At 34.1% G+C, this 17,667-nt stretch overlaps 1 protein-coding gene across 4 annotated transcripts in view; it reads right to left on the bottom strand.

Moving 5' to 3' along the window:
- The window catches only part of CACNA2D1 (calcium voltage-gated channel auxiliary subunit alpha2delta 1), a 471,141-nt gene that overhangs the window by 88,829 nt on the left and 364,645 nt on the right, over positions 1-17,667 (bottom strand). For all 4 annotated transcript variants that reach the window (XM_090287282.1, XM_090287283.1, XM_090287284.1 and 1 more), the window contains exons 11-12: positions 10,941-11,099; positions 5,920-6,024 (exon numbers count right to left, since the gene is read on the bottom strand). In XM_090287282.1, coding sequence (XP_090143408.1) covers positions 5,920-6,024; positions 10,941-11,099 — 264 coding nt within the window. The remainder of the gene's footprint in view (positions 1-5,919; positions 6,025-10,940; positions 11,100-17,667) is intronic.

Here is a 17,667-nt window from a genome sequence, read left to right as displayed (position 1 = left end):
TACTTTACTAACACTAATAATGAGAATCTTTATGAAAAACTATGTGTTGGATTGATTCGGGTAAATGGAAAAGTGTCAATGATGCAATCATTTCTATATAAACCTAAACCTCCCCTACTTATAAGATGATATGTAAGAATGGAACATCAATTTTACTCCATATTCCAATTATAAGACAAAAATATTGTTTTAAATAATTTCATAATAAAAAAAGAAAAAGCTATTGAGTTTTCCCTGAATTTATGAATATCTAATAGTTTACCTCAGGTGCATATTCATTGCATATTTACTGATATGTTTGATATGTCAGTAAATATTAGGCAACTACTGTATGGGTTCAAAGGTGGTTTAGAAACTAAACACAAACCCTACCGTCAAGGAGCTTACAATAATAGAGGGAAGTTCAATTTAAAGAGTGAACAAACACATAAGTAAAATAATTTTTAAAATGGTAATCTTGGAGAGAGAAAGCAAAAAGGAAAAAGAGTGTTTACATAGAGAATGATAAAGGGGATACCTGGGGAAAGAGGGCCACCCCAGAAAGCCTGAGTGAGGAAGACGCTTCTGCAGAGATGTAGTGTAAGCGGAGTTTTTAACCCGAGAAGGCAATCACCGAAGAGCAGTGTTTTTTATAGTGTAATGTTTTACCACAAACAATGGGCAATCCAAATTCTAGGTGGCCCAGTCTACCTAGAAGTTACTCCAAGTGCATTTTCTTCACTCTAAGACTTATGCCACATGCTATACTTTGTGCTTAATATTTAACCTCATTTTTCAGTAATTTGTTTTAGATATTGAAGACTATAAAATGCATGCAACTAATATTACTCAAACATAAAGAAAATATATCTGATAAAAGTTTCCTTAATTTAGGTAATTAATCAATATTAATTTTATTCAAAGAGGAACAAATGTAAATAAATCTGTCAAAGAGGACACAGGTGTGCACACACAAGCACAAAACCTGCCTTTGATAATCTATTGGCAGGGCCAATGTTACATTGTAATTATCATTTTCAGCTATACAGTAACTCCAGAAAAAATAATATAAATGATATTTAGCAATGGAGCATAGTTCTTATCCTAAAGCTAAAAGTCTTTTGTAAACTACTGAAAGTGCCAAAATAAAACTTTTTAGAAGCAATGCATTTGTTAAATAGTATTAAATGATTTTACAATCTGAATGCCCTTCGTTATCATATGTTTGAATATACATTCCAAAGGCTTTCTTCTTGCCTGATGAAGAAGCCAGAGAGACAGTAGAGAAGGCAATGAATTATTTTCTATGAATAATTTCTCTACCATCTGTTGAAAAACAGACAAATTTCACTATTACTATATAAAACACAGAGTCAGCCATTGTAATTTGATTTACAGTTTTGTAGGCTATATCTTTCTACTTTCGATTTGACAGAAAAATAGGCAAGACTTTGCCAATCATTTTTTGAAGAATTTAATAAGTAATGTGTCTCTTGTCAGATGATTATAATGTTATAGCTATGCATTCTTTATTTTGAAAATGATTCCCTATCTAGCACATGCTTTTCCCCCCATTTGTTCTCATTCAATTAGTAGTTATTCTGAAATGTTCATTTTATTAAATTTGAACGCCTTTCCTTTTTAAAATTAATTATGAGGATTAAGCTAAGAATCAGAAAACTATTTTCTAGCTGGCTAGACAAGCTTAAGTGCATAATGCTAACCACCCCCTTTGCTATTCTACAGAAGAGCCACTATCTTTAATTTTGCTAGGCCTGGAAATTATCTTTCAACTCTGTGTCTGGTTTTACTTTTCTTTATTCATTTGTTTGGACTCTAAGATAGAGTTCATTTAACTTTTGGCACCATTTTTAAGGACGTCTCATCCACATGGGTGAGACCTAAGCAATGGCACTGGGCAGGTAAAGATTAGAAAGTAAATTCACTTTAATTTGAAACAGCTGTGTGAGGAGCTTAACATGGATTTGGTTTTTAAGCTCTACCTATCAATAATTAGGCCAATTCATTCCCAAGTGTAAGAGGTTTCGCAAGAGAACCCAAACATTTTGTCCCAATTCACAAACTTTTTAGCCTCATTAAATTGTGCTGTATATCTGCAGCCTCATTCATCAATTCTCTGGACGTACCTCATCACACCTACCTGGTGCTCTGAATGGTTTCTAATGCCATCTGGGTGAAAAATGAGTGTAACTGAAGCATTCAGCAGCCATATTAATGCCAAGCAAGAGGCTTGGGGGAGACGTAGGATTCAGAGTAGTTTTCAGATGTTCTTTTAAAAAGCTCATCTAACTTTCTTCATGATTTTGTGATTTTAATATTTTAAAGCTACAAGTGAACTGCTTTTATAAAGAGCATATTTTAAATAAAGTTATAATCAAATATAGAATTTTTAAGAGTATTGAAAATTCATATCTATTCAAATCTATCGAATTTCATTTTTACATATTTGTTATTAAGTTTATTTTTTACTGTATTTTTTTCCCATTACCATTTATCCCCATACTCTCTTCCATCTCTTCCCATCCCCTCCCCACCGCAATCACCACATTGTTATCTGTGTTCATGAGTTTTCGGTTATTTGAAAGATAATGTGGCTAGTGAAATTCTGAGTCGAGAAATTTATGATGTTACAAATATTAATTTTGTAGGTATGGAATTGGTCTGTCATACATATCCTTAGATGACAAAAATAGACAATGATCTTCTCTTTAGTATCTGTGGGCTGCAAATGCATCAGACAGGGTTGGTGGGCTGTGGAAGGCCAGGAAGTTTGAATGAAGAGAGGAATTTAGAAAGGAGTCCTCAGTTCATCCACAACCATCTGAAGCTATATGTGACGATAGTGAAAAAACGCTCCCTTGTACATAAACACCCTATTTTTAGTATATACACATATGTGTATATGCACACAAATGTTCTTGACATGAACAAGTAACTATGTAAATGTCTGAACAAAATACAAATACATTCAAAGGTGGAACTGAATTAAAAGTGTTTGTCTGCCATCATCTATTTTCACTGTTTAGAAGATACAGAACATGCAAACACCAGGAGATGAATATGTATTTGTTTAACAAACTTCCCATGTTGGAAAAGAAAGAAGCTATTGAACTGGAAAGTAGAATGTATTTCAAATGTGGGACAAAATATTTCAGAAATATATTCTTACTTGACCTGTATCTCCTTCATAGATCTCCATCTATTATACTTTCTCAGTTTTGTATCAATAAGCTTTCCCTGTTAGTTTATCCCTGCACTAACCTATAACATGATAATTGGCTTCACCATCTTCAAAAAATCAGTATATGTACACACACATATGTGTATACAACCTGACCTCAAGTTGACTGTCTTATTTTCCCCCAATATTTCTTAGCAAATTTTCAAAGATTTTAGAAAAAGTATTTTATATTTGGATTTCTTCTTCCTCATCCCCCGTTTACTTCCCAACCACCTGTTGGCTCTTATTCATACCACTTGACTGAAAGAGATCTCACGCCAGAGTTACATACATGGTCTCTTGTTCCTGGACATCACAATGAACAGAGGGATGTTCATTTTACATAGATACAAATCTGTGTGGCTATATCTGTACATGTAGATATGTATATATATATATATATAAATATATATATATGTATAAGTGTGCATATCACAGAACTTTGCTATAGCTACTAAATTCAGAATCACAGATAAAGTATATAATTCCAAGAGCATTTTCATTTTTATCTCAAATAAAAATAACATTTATTTAAAAAATCATAGAAACCAAGTACTAACTACTACATTTTCAAAGTAGCTTTGGCATTAACAAAGGTATGTGCCCTTAAGAGAAGTGTGTGTCCTTAAATTATAGTGGACAATATATTAACAGAAAAACAGCAGGATTGTTGAATATGAGAGATCCATTAGTTTTAAAAAAGTAAATGTGATATGAGTCATTTAATATGTGGTGTACTATGTCACAAAATGCCTTTGTTTAAAAAATTGAGTTGCTATAAAGGTGAAGGGGATAAGAAGCAGTGTTTCAAGAAAATAATATTTAGATTGGACATTTTTAGGGGTACACATAGAAAAAATGGCTTTAAATTAGTTAATCCTTCATTTATTCAATCAACTGAACAAATAGTAAAAATAGAGGGTAGACTACAATTGAATAAAATAAGGATATAAAACCTTTTTATTTGGAAAAAAGAAAAAAGAAAAATAACAAAACTTATGATCACCCTTTGAGACATGTTGTGTTAATCCTGTATGCAAACAGTTTTGGAAGAGAAAAAAATTACAAGTGATCAATTCTTTGATCATGTTCAGATCACATATAGGCTAAAAAGCACCTAAAAGTGTTTCAGCGTTTTAAAAAATTTCTTCATTAATTCTTATTCACAATATGCTGCCTATAAAACTATCTAAATTTATTAATCCATATATTTCTCTCTCTTTTTTAAAAAATCTACATCCATAGGACATGCTTACTGATTTTAGAGACAGAGGATAGAGAGAGAGAGAGAGGAGAGAGAGAGGGAGAGAGAGAGAGAGGGAGAGTGAGAGAGAGAGAGACATTGATATGAGAGAAAAAAAATGGTTGGCTGCCTTTTGCATGCCCTCTGACTGGGGACCAAACCCACAACCTAGACATGAGCCCTGACCAGGAATTAAACCTGCAACCTTTGGGTTGGTGGGACAATGCCCAACCAACTGAACCACATTAACCAGGGCCATATATTTCTCTTTTTAATTCCCCAAATGCGTATAAAACAATCCATTTAGAGGAAATGGAAATTCTAATGAAGAGCAAAGCAAAATGGCATTTTACTGTGCTGTGTCTTCTTGTGAAATTTTTGAAACACAAAAAGAGTGTATAATTTATTATTACTATTATTGGTGCACCCTTCATAGTTTAGGACACCAAGTTGAGAATGATTGTTTTCTTATGAACTGTGGAGAGTCAGTCAGAAAATGAGTTGACAGTAGGACTGGTAGAAAAAATAGCTACAGCTGATATTTTCCACAATATCAGCAGGTTCAGCTATATGTCCCTCTATAATATTGTTCTCTGCAGTCAGACATTGAAACAAATATATTCCAACTTTGACACTCATCTTAACATTGTTTTCTGACTGAAATAGTATACCTATAAAAAGATTTGTCTAAAATCTTTTTGAAAGGAATTGTCTTTCAAACAAGGATGCAGGTTGTGCTGTTTTAAGTTACTTTCTATAAATCTACAAAATAATGTCTGTGGGTATAATCTTTTGTTTACAGGAAAGTTCAGCATCATTATACTAATCTTTAATAATTAAATAACATCATAAATTTATCTTAGAGAAGCTTAAATTGTACCTATTTTTCCATTCTCTTGGTTTCTCTATTCCTATAACATTTTCTTATACGGAATGTATGCAGAAGAATCAAGTAGGATTCTATAGGTCAGAATTATTTTGTTAGTAAATTAGTCATAAGGTACTTCTGAATTTCATAGAGATGTTATCTTTAATGATTCTTTGATTCAGCCCTTGCTTTATAATGTATGACCTGTATGACTGCCATCATGTTTCTATCTATAATCCACATACTATTGTTTTTTGTATTTTTGTTTGTTTTGTTTTGAAATCTGCACCTGAAGACATGCTTATTGATTTAGAGGGAGGGGAGGGGGAGAGAGAGAGCGGGAAACAGGCAAATGAAAGAGAAACATTCATTGGTTGCCTCTTGTATGCACCTTGACCAAGGAACAGGGACTGAACCTGCAACCTAGGCATGTACCCTGACTAGGAGTCAAACCCACAACCTTTAGGCTATGGGAGGACGCTCCAGCCCACTGAGGCACACTGGTGTTTTTTATTATTTCCCCCGCTTCCCCTCACCATCTTTTTTTTATTTTTAATTAAAATTAAAATGCTGTAAAGTTGCACTTACTTTTTTGTCTTTGTTGTATTTGGAAAATATCTCCTGGGCTCTCTCTTCTCCTCCATCCGTGAACAACATGATAATCTTATTGCAGTTAGCTCTGGAAACATTGTACTGTAAAAAAATGTATATATTTCTATACCTTATTCACAATAAAGACTAGAAAACATAAAGCACATGAAAGAGAATGAACAGATTGCAAGTAATGCCGGATATGCATATTCTAAGAACAGGTTCCTGGGTCAGGCCAGAGTCACCTCCACACAGAACCTTCCCTTCAGACCCCGCCCCAGACGTCCAGAGGTCGCAGTCTCCTTCCGGTCTTTGATCAAATGTCACCTTATCAATGAGAATGTCCCTGGAAACTACATTTTAAATGCAATCTCCCTCCCAGGCTGTATTTTTTCTTTCAGCATTTTACACTCTTATATATATACTACATATTTTATTTGCTTGCTTATTGTTGGCTTTGCATAATTGAATGTAAGCACCATGAGGACATTAATTTTTGTCAGCTTTTGTTCAGTGTTGTTTCCTTTCCTAGATAAGTGCCTAGAACATAATAATCTCCCAGTGGTTAGTTAGTAGATTTTAAATTAATTAATGGCTATGATGTCAATTTTATGACCCTGTAGTTTATACCAGAAACAAACAATATTTATAAAAATTGTGCATACTGTTTCACATATATTTTCAAACCATTTACAAATATTGCCCTCTTTCCTTCCTTCATCCTACATTACTCACTTGACATTTCTGAAACTATAAACTCCTAGTTGGTCCCTAACACCCAATACTCTTTCATATATTTATAGATGTCCATACCTATTCTCAGAATATCCTCTCCTATTCTCTCTCAACCTGCCACACTTATTCTAATCCTGAAAGACTCAATTCCAATAATAAATCCTCTTAAACTTTCTTTAAAGTCTCAAGAGAGTTGAACATGGGAGAGCAATGGATGAACATCAAAGGACCGCTACAATAAACAATTGATTTAGAAACTTGGGCCGCTTTGAGGTCTGAAATTATACTATTTTACTATTGTAAAATGTGTTTCTGAAAGTTTTGAGAATTAAAAATTACACTAATTTATGAATGCTCACTTTTCAAAATGCCAACCCTCTGGTCAGCCCAGTGCTGTCAGTGGAGATATAATATAAACCTAATTTAAAACTTTAACTTTCCAATAGCCATGTTAAAAGAAAGTAAGAATAAATATCTGAAATTAATTCTAATATATTTTATTTAACCCAGTCATCCAAAATATTATCAATTATGAAATCAATTTAAAATTATTGAGATACTACATTTTTTTCTTTCATAATAAGTCTTCAAATCTCAATGTGTATCTTATACTTACAACAAACACATATCAATTCAGACTAGGCACATTTTCAGTATTTAACAGAACATATGATTGTGGTTAACACAGTGGATAGCACAGCCCTGACCTTTAAATTATTAGTATATATTTTGAAATCCTTAATTCTCCTATAGTGTTTAAGTTATTGGAGGCCCGTGCTTGGTCTTATTTTTCAAATAAGATAAACCCCGTTTCCTGTTGTAAAAGCTAATAAAGACAATATTTTGCTTTAGTGATAAAAAGATCCTGTTTTACATAATCTCACCCCATTGACTAGGCCATTTAGAACCTTGGTAGTGAGAGCTTCAATCTAATCATTGTGAAAAGACAAGTATTAACTAGTACAATTTGTCTCATTCAAACATATTCTTATCTTTGAAAGTAACTGTCTGAAAATTTGACTACACAAAAATTACATATTTTATTATCAAAATAATTTTGTGAAAGGTGTTGAAATTCCTTAACTAAAATTAATTCAGTCATGTGTCTTTTTTATCTGCATATTAAAAATTGGCAAAATAATACGTCCTTAAAGGACTGTCTTATAAAAATGAGAAAGTAAGTAAAGTTTCTACAAGACTTGGTTTCCTTTTAGAAGTTGCATAGGTATTTTATTAAGCTAGCACACTGGGTCCTGCTGACCATTTGTATGTTTATATAAATAAAATAATAAAAACCTTTCCTGGGGAGAAAGATATTAGGACATGCAAAAGTGGAAATATAATGTTTTGTTTCCAACATGACTTTTCCTAGGAGTAGCCTTTTCAGGACTTTTGATAAAGCAAAGTACATTACAGCAACTCTCCAGTGGGTTTGCAATTATCTAAAGAATCACACAGTCACAACCGTTACACCTTACTGGCTTGCAATAAATTAAGTAAAAGAAAGAACTGGGCTATTTCAATAAAATAACAATTCAAGTTGTTAATTTACTTTAATGCATTATTTCATAACCTGCTTTTTTTGACCTCTGCACAGCCAGTGCATAGAGCAGCATCTATCATATATGCATTCAATAACATTTTTCTGAAAGTTGCATCTCAAATATTTGGTAGTATTTTATGAAATGCTACCTGAAGAATAATTTAAATTGTAATGTAAGGTTTACTATGGGATAAATGTGTCTAATTGTATTTGATACCTGCTTCAGTGATCTTAAAGAAAAACCTTGCAAGGACATGCAAAAACAGAGAATGGCACTGCATGCTAATGACGTCTTTGGAGTAGACGAGGAGTAGATGTCTTTGAAAGAGATAACAGAATATGCATCAATTTTGAATAAGGCAGGCCATCATATTTGGACAAATTTTAAAATGAAGAAAAGTAATACAATAAGGGATGTGTGGAAATCAGGACATGGAGATTTACTTCAGGAATAACAGAAACATATTAAAAATCACTTACAATGGTGATAAAGGCAATACTAGGGGCCACTAGCAGTAAAATGATATTTAATCAGCAACTAGTAATGAATCTGGGAGTTAATGTGGCTTCTCTCATGAGAATGCCTATGAAACAGTACATTAGCTTGAGACACCTTAGCATTTCACAGTTGAAACCTGAATAAGAGGGAAGGAAATGAAGCAAATTAATGATACTAAGAAAAACAAACTGCCAAGACATAAAAAACTCAATTATTGATTAAAAAGAAAATAATTTTATTTTAAAAATTATATTCCTTTTCTATAGAAGAATTTATCTAAATCTAATGGTCGATTATATTTGAATTTCAAACTTTCAAGTTTTCATATTTTTATTAATGAGCATAAGTCATTTAACAAACATGCATTTTACCAAAGGTAACTTCCCGTGAAAACTGCAGTGCTAAACTGCTTTGCTTTTATGTCTCCTTACTTGCTTACCTCACGGCATCTAACAAATAACCCCACCTCAAATTCAACTGAAACTGAGCTCTTTCTACCCTCACATTCCTTCTCTAGATTCCTGTGTCATCATCTACTTAGTATTCTAGTTCAGAGAAATTAGTCCCCCAAATTCCTCCCCCCACTTCAATAGTCTCTTTCCCCATCCAATTACCATGTTACTCCCTAACATCTCTTCATTACTGTTCTAACACCAGGATTTCCACAGTAGCTTAATTAGAACACTAGTAAAGCATGTCATTTTCATACCATAAACTTTCCATTTGCTCCTAAATGCTTCATTAACTGACAGCTCACGGTCTTTAGTCGTCCATCACTGCTCCTATATTGCTACGTCTCTGCCAAGCCAAACTGCCTGCAATTCTTACAATGCTCCATGAAGCCTGGCATAATTCTGTTCCTTTGTCAATGTAGTTCTTTTTATGTGAATTGATTCCTCTTCTCTCAAATACCTACCAAGGTTCTACTAACTCCTCAAAACCCTGTTTTCAAAGAAATGCTACACTTTCCTGAATTCCTTTGGGTAAGCTGAGACCCTGCTCCATGATGCTCCAGTAATACACTCCGAACGCCCCATTGTGGCCCTAACACATTGTACTAGGGACGATAATATAGTGTATTCTGGAGCTTCTTAAGGGCAGGCGGTCTTGATTATTTCTCTAATTTCAGCTCTAGCACTGTGACAGGAAATTGTGAGGCATTCAATAAACATTGGCTGAATGAACAAATGAATGAACCCAATTAATCAGACATTTCGAAAACTGTTAAGATTCACCCAAGGAACAACAAAGTCAAATCTGCAGAAAAGACCACATGTAAGGGCCTGCTCAGTGATTCAACAGATACAGTAGGAATTATGTGCTGATGCTGTTCCAGCCCTGTGCTAGTCGTTACGGTAATAATGATTTGACTCCCACACCAGCCCAATAGCTTGCATACACATGAGGTTTGCTGGGTGTCAGATTCTGTAAATAATCTTGTTCACAACTCTCTGATGAACACACCACGGAGACCGCCACTATATAAGCGAAGAAACCAAAGTACAGAGCCGTTAGGTCCACACTCTCACCCATAGTGAAGATACTGTCTCATGAGAGACACAAAACTGAATGATGGTTCCCACTCTCAAATAGTATAAAATGAAAAAGAGGGTGTTGCCATTTGAAAATACAGCCCTGAGTGAGACACTTGCAATAATATGCATCGGGCCATGGGCATGCCAGAACATGATAGTCTACCTACAGGTATTGATGGGTGATTTGTTCCAGGGCATGTTCCCTGAGGAAGAAAATCCTGCTCTGGGACTTATCTTCCTATTTAATTTATTGTCTGCTGTTTGCACCTTTCTGTACATTTAGGAACAATTTAAATACCCAAACTAGATGTTTCTAGCAACCCTCTGATGGTTAAAAGCACAAGTTTTCAGATAATTGCTATGGTAATTGAGATTAGAAAAAAGAAATTATATTCTAAACATGCCAACTAAGTTTTAAGTGCAAATGCAAAATTAAATTACTACCTTATAAGTATGTTTTTTAAACATATTTTGAAAGTGATCGAAAATGATTTAAAAGGAAAAGAAAATATGCATTTTGTCTTCTGAATTTTGATTTAAACATAAATGTAGTTCAAAGATTTCTACTGCCTGGACACATTGGCTTTCTGAACAATGAAAAACAGCACTGTTATTTAAGCCTAAGGTAGCACTGACCACCAGGATGTTGACATTTAGTTACTACAATTCAATAATAAAAGCAAAAGGGGATGGTACTGATACTTACGTTGAGCAGCTGTTCAAAAGCAAAGCTAAAGCCCTTCTTATAATCCGTAATTCCTTTTGCTGTGATATTATTCACGGCATCTTTCAGTACTTTCTTATTTCTTACATTTGCTTGTACAAGGTGCTGAAAACAGCTTACATCCTGGGCATTGCTGTTAAACTGCAAAAGATAAAATAGTAAATATATAAACGAACATTAAAATCAATCATGTAATTTTTGTTGAATGTATGGTTTATATTTCTTAACCCAATGCATTGCTTTCTCTTTAAAAATATAGATAGTAATTTTCATCTAAGCGTCCAACTCATAGTGTAACTCTGAACCTGTGACTTACCTCCCAAAGCCTGTTTCCCCTAATTATAAATTTGGGATTTGAAGTTACATTCAGTCCCTTCCAGCTCCCAAATTTTATGAGCATTTAGACAAAAAAAAAAAAGTATTAATAATCCAGAAGTGATATGATGATCCTGTGCAGGATTCAAGGAGAAAGTGGGTATTTTACTTGCCTCTCATAAAGAAAAGCTAGGTGGAAAACTAGTACACTGAATTAAATGAACGGAAGTTTAATAATTTTGAAATTTGAGAGTAGGGTCTTCCTATGGGGGTAAAATCGGGAAAGCAATTTGAAAGTGTAAAGAACACCTGCTGGCCTTTTAGAACTATCACTGTAGAGGTTCTCAGTAGAAGTCAGTGACATCTGGGAAGCAAGCAAAGGGCAAGAGATCACTGAGGAGACTTACTGTTATTAAGTGGTGTGTCCCTGAACAACAGAGAGTGTAAGAGGAGAGAGCATAAACTCCAACCATACTTGTCCCAAACTGAAAAGTTAAGAATGATTACTAAAGTAATTTTACCAGCCTCATAGTAAGTATTCACATAGTTCTTTGGATATTTCCAAAAAGAGAAGAACAATAAGAGTACTGAAATAATATTCAGAATACTGAATGAATAGGATCATCTTATCATGTATTAACTTTGCTACCTGTAGAAGTCCCTTAGGATCCTGGAGTTTAGACAAGAATAATAAAATCATTCTCACTATAAGATAGGGGGCTTACCAGGTAAAGCCTGAAGATACTCAGATCAAAAACATATAATTAAATGGTTTTAATAGGTGAATTACAAGCCAAAACACAGATTTTATAAGTGATTCTATATTCTTATAACTGTACTGCATCATTCCTTTTCCTCTGAAGATCACTACAGTCTAATTATAAGGGGTACCACACTTTTCTTTAATCCATTAAGCAACTAGCAGTCTGTTATGTGTCAAGAATTATAGCAGGTGATAGTTTTGTGCCTTCAGACATTATGTAAAATGGGCATGCATGTATATACATATATGTTTGTATGTATGTAAACACTTATATGGTGTTTCCTATGTGCTGCATTTACTGTGTACTCTATAAATATTAATCATTCCTCTTGGCAAATTCCCTACAAGATTAGTGTTATTATTATACATGAAGAAACTTAAGCATAGAGAAATAAATAATTTGCCCAGAGTCACATGGCAAATAAATGATAAGAGAGTCAGAATCCAGACTAGCATGAAGGCAGAGAAGTCTGAGATTTTAACTATTCCCATACTGCCTCTCAATATGATACATTAAATTATTATTATTTCTGAAACAGAAATATTTTGCTCAAGGATACAATATCAGGGGAATGAGTTGTAATTTGAATTATGAGGAATAAAGGGGAAAATTCCCCTGAAAATGGCATTTCTTGTGATTCCAGAGAAATGTTTCACTGAAAACTATGGAGGAAGAACCTTCCAGGCAAATAGAACACATGCAAAAAGGCCCTGATGTGGGGAGTGGGGGAAGCCTTTTAGGGAAACATAAAAAAAAGATAGTGTAATTCACTCACATATGAAGCAAATGACATAAAATGAGTTCAAGGAAGGAGGAAGAGGCTAGGTCATGCAAGGTCTAATGGAAATGCTGAAGAATTAGGATTATATTTTTTTGTCTAATAAAGTCGTAGAAAGATTTTAAGCCAAATTCAAAATAACAATCTATAATTTTAAGAGATAACTCTAGCTGTTTGGGAAACAGATTTAAGGTGAGCAAAATTTAAAGGAGATGGAATAACTAAAGGCTATTGTGGTAAGCAAGCTGAAGATATAAATTGGCTTCGTTATTTGTGCAAAAGGGCAGAAAAGAAGGGATTCCGGGTCTATTTTGGAGGAAGCATCAGTAGGATGTGGTGGTGGACTGCGTATGTGGTTGAGTAAGACAGTGGGGTCTTGAATGACTCTTGGGTTCCGACAAGGGCATCTGGACGACTGGAGTGACTAGAGGATGAGGAATAGGAAAGAGAAGCACCAAGTTCTAGGTTGGGGGTGAGTTTTCAACAGGTGAGATATGTAAATGGGGATATCAGGAAATCAGAACATTTAAAGCAAGAGACTCAGATGTCTTGGGTAGAGTTTTGAAAAATACTTCAGCATAGACATTTGATTTAGCAAAAACCATGTGAATTAAAAGTGAAGTAAGGGAGGAATCCTTGAGGAAACTGAGTAAGAGTTAAGTTGCCATGGAAGCAAGAAAGAAACAAGGTAACTGGACTGTCCTGGATGATGAGAGAGAGAAAAAAGTTCTCAGAAAATGACATTGCAAAAAAGTGTCCAGAGATGACATTGCAGTTCAGTGAGAGAGAATATGAGGACTCACTAAGCTCATTCACACTATACAGGCAGAACCCAGCGGAATGCACTGAAGAGCAATGGGAAGTGACAGCATGTGGAGAGGATCACCTTCAGTGCACCTTGGCAGGGACGCAGAGAAGAAGAAGAAGGTAGTACCTGTAAAGGTAAACCTGGGGTCAGAAAAAGGCTGCCTTAAAATGAAGGGTGTGTCCTGGCTGGTGTGGCTCAGTTGCTTGGAGTACTGTCCCATAAACAGAAGGGTCACAGGTTTGATTCCCAGTCAGGGCACATACCTAGGTTGTGGGTTTGTTCCTTGGTTGGGGTGCATAGGAGAAGCAACCAATTGGTGTTCCTTTCACATCATGTTTCTCTTCCTCTTGCTGTCTCCCCCCCCCAAAAAATCAATAAGCATGTCCTCAGGCGAGGGTAAAGAAACAAATTAAAATGAAGGTTCACTAGAGCAAGAGAGGATTGATATTAAAAAGCAAAGAAAGAAAAAGATACAGGAAATAGAAAAGAGGTGAAAAATAAAGTTCTTGTGAAGGTGGGGAAGGACAGACTACAGCTGGCATCCATAAAAATGACCCTTTAAGAAACATGTATTGACTCCACTGTTCTAGGAAAGAAGAGTGGGAGCTGAGTACAGATACCGGGTGTATGTAGATTTGGTGTTGAAAAAATAGTTACTATCTGTGTTTTCTGTCCCCAGTGAACAGTGAGGCAAGTCATCAGGATAAAGGAACAGAGGAGATGGTTTGAAGAGAGAGAAGATTAAGTAGCAAGTAAAATGTGCTGCACAGATAAATGACTTGAGTTTTTTTCTTCCTTTTACACTGAACACTACTTTCAGGTACATCATATCTATAAGAACAAAGCTCCTATCTATTTTACTGTTTTCTGTAAATTTGAATGTTTAAAACTTTGTATCTTCAGATCCAAATCTAACTCCCACTGTATATTTGATCACTTTCTGTTCTTTGATAATGAACACGACCTTAATCTACATGGTCCATTCTGAAAATAAAAGAATGCAAGAATTTCCATGTTAGAAAGTAAAAAAAATAGTTTGCCAATGTAGTAATAGCAAAATGTCTAACCTTAGAGAATTATTAGCCATTGTTATAGTTAATATTATTAACTGATTTAGTTAAACCATGAATCATAATAAAATTATGTTAAGGAGAAAATGAGCATTAAATAATGTATTGACCTGAGTCTTCTGATTGGCCTTGACCTGCTTTTAACACAGAAAAGTAAAACATCTCATAAGTCACATGAACACAAACCTATTAAATGTAAATTCAATTCATTAATTACAAATTCAGTGGTGTATAGCTAATACTACAATTATATTCATAATAAAATTCATAAATAATGCATAGAAAGAAATAACGTACAAAGTATAAGTCCCTATAGCAAATTTTATTCTCCTAAGGAAACAGATGATAAATTTTAAAAGCCTAAATTAGATAAGTATATAATTCACAGACATCTGATATTCATCTGCATTTAGAAAAGAAAGAGAAAAAACAGGTTTATTTTTATGAACTGAAATTGCAGTCTTTGGTAACACATACCTAGGTTTTATTTTATAAACCATATATTTATATACAAACCACATATACATGGGGCAAAAGTTCAATAACATAATACTATAAAACTTTGAAATAGTATATGGTGAGTAAAAATGAGGACCCCCACTTTTGTCATCTAGTAAGAAAATACATCTTTTAAAAATGTATTTTAAACTAACCCTACAGAATCAGAAACTAAGCTAACACCACACTGATTCCTTTCATGATCCCCCCAAATTCAACCAAGTAGGTCCCTTCTAGAAGTGCTGAGAAAAGTCTCTGTGAGCATCTGAGACAGGAAAGTGTGTGGGGTAATGTGAGCATCTAGTTAGAAGTCACGCAGGACTCTGTACCTCGGCTCCAGCACTTGGACAGTCTTCCAATTCCCTCTTTCCTGTATTCTGCTCCTGCTGTCTGCAGCTCCCTCCCTCACCTCTGCAGCTGGTTGTCCCACTTAACGCTGTTGCCTTATAAGAGGCTTTTGTGACCTCCCCTGACTAGGTCAAATCACAGCCTTATAAGCTCTCCAAAGCCTAGATTTTATCTTTTTTATAGAACATATCACAGTTATAATTTCATATTTCTTTGTATAATATCTTGATTGACACTTGCACTGGATTAGAAGCCCATATGGCAAAGAAAATGGCCATCCCACCACTGCATCCTCAGACTTGGCATATAACAGGTATGCTATACATATTAACTGAATATATGTATGGAGTTCAAGAAAATTAGAAGGTGGTACAAAATGTTAATCAATAATCAAGCTATAGACTTATTAGTGTAGGGACTGTATTTTAGCTGTGCAATTGTGTTTGCACTTGTACATTTATAGTATAGTCTTTTCAAACAGACACTATTGAAACAGTATATAGTCAAATGGAGATGCATGTGAAACACCTAGCATAAAGTCTGGCACGTATAAACATTAGTATACTCAATTATCAAAATCAGAATGGATTCCTAGATGTATGAGATTCAGATAAATAAACAATATCTGCTTTAGTGAGCTTCAATTAAAGTTCACTAACAAGATGATACAAGTGTCCATCGAATATTAGTTTAAGGTTTAAAACATTCTCTGAAATAATCATGAAGAGTAAGTTTCAAAGAACCTTCCATTAAATATCATAGTCAAGTATACACATCAAATTAAAAGACACTCTAGGGCCAAAACAAATGATTACTTTCTCAAATGAATTAACCTAAACTCTTGGCTTTATAAAGGCAGTATCTACTTCTGCTGTGATGTCCTCTGATGAATAAGAAACCATTCCACAAAATATTTCTTAGAATGGCTCTGCTGCCCTTTGGATTAACCTTGGATACAAACAACAAAACATTGGCATTGTCCTGATATGCACCATAGGTCAAAGTTGCACCAAGTTCCTGAAAAGCAACCTTGCCTAGGAGGGGCACCTGTAATACACCTGCATGTAACACCAAGTTTCCCTTTGAAAAGGCTGGTGGACTCAAGTAGTTTTACCCTAGAACATTAAAAATTAAAAAAAAAAAAAAAATCCTAAAGGTACTACTCTTCCACTTAGAACTCCTGAGAAAGAGAAGTGGCCCATTTACTATGTATCTGACCACTTGGCATACCTTTAATTTCCACCCCTTCACTTTATCCATGGATTCTAAACTCCTATGAAGGCAGACTTACTGTAGGGTACTTTGTCAAAAAACATTTTTTAATGGGCAAATGAACATAATTTGTAATTCCTTGGTTTTTGAAAAGTTGTTCTATATATAACTTATTTATTAGAACATGTTCTAATGATATATTCTCTTTTTTTTTGCATGTAAAAAATATAGTGCAAAAGTTAAGGCTCCAGCTGTGCAGGTGATCAGCAAAACACGAAGTCAAATCCAGACTGGCCTGTATGGAACATGGGTATTTTCTTAAATTACAACACATGAAGAAACTTCTTTACATAAGTTAACTGTAATTAATTTATATAACACATTTAAATTAGATAAAATAATTAATATAAATGAATTATCTAAATTAAATAAACTTAATACAACTTTGCATATGAAGTTCACATTACGGTATCAGAAGCTATACACATTTTGGACACCAGAGGGCGATGAAGGAAAAATAAAAAGGAAAGTGAACACAAGCTATGATCTTTAAAATCTTGGTTAACTTTTATTCCCACTAAAAATACTTCTTATTTATTCTAAATTTATATTTTTCCTTAAAAATCTGGAAACTAGAATAAACTGTAAGAAACAAAATTGTTATCCTAAAATCCTGAAAAAAAAGCTTAATAACACTTACCCTTACACATATGTACATATTTCCAATTAAGAATTATTTTAAGGTTCTTTACCTATTGCCAAATTACTTTCCAGAAACTTTGAGTTAATTTACAACATGTGTAATAATCTTACTTCATTGTATTATAATATGCACTTAACACTTTTATTGCTAAATTATAAGTAAAAAGAATAATTCAATATTTTCATTACTTGAATTTCCTTGATGGATAAAAAG

Source organism: Furipterus horrens, unplaced genomic scaffold, assembly GCF_987537825.1.
Source record: "Furipterus horrens unplaced genomic scaffold, mFurHor1.1.pri manual_scaffold_9, whole genome shotgun sequence".
Classification (NCBI taxonomy): Eukaryota; Metazoa; Chordata; class Mammalia; order Chiroptera; family Furipteridae; genus Furipterus; species Furipterus horrens.
The sequence above is the reverse complement of the archived record's forward strand: the minus strand, read 5'-3'. Positions and strand labels throughout refer to the sequence as shown.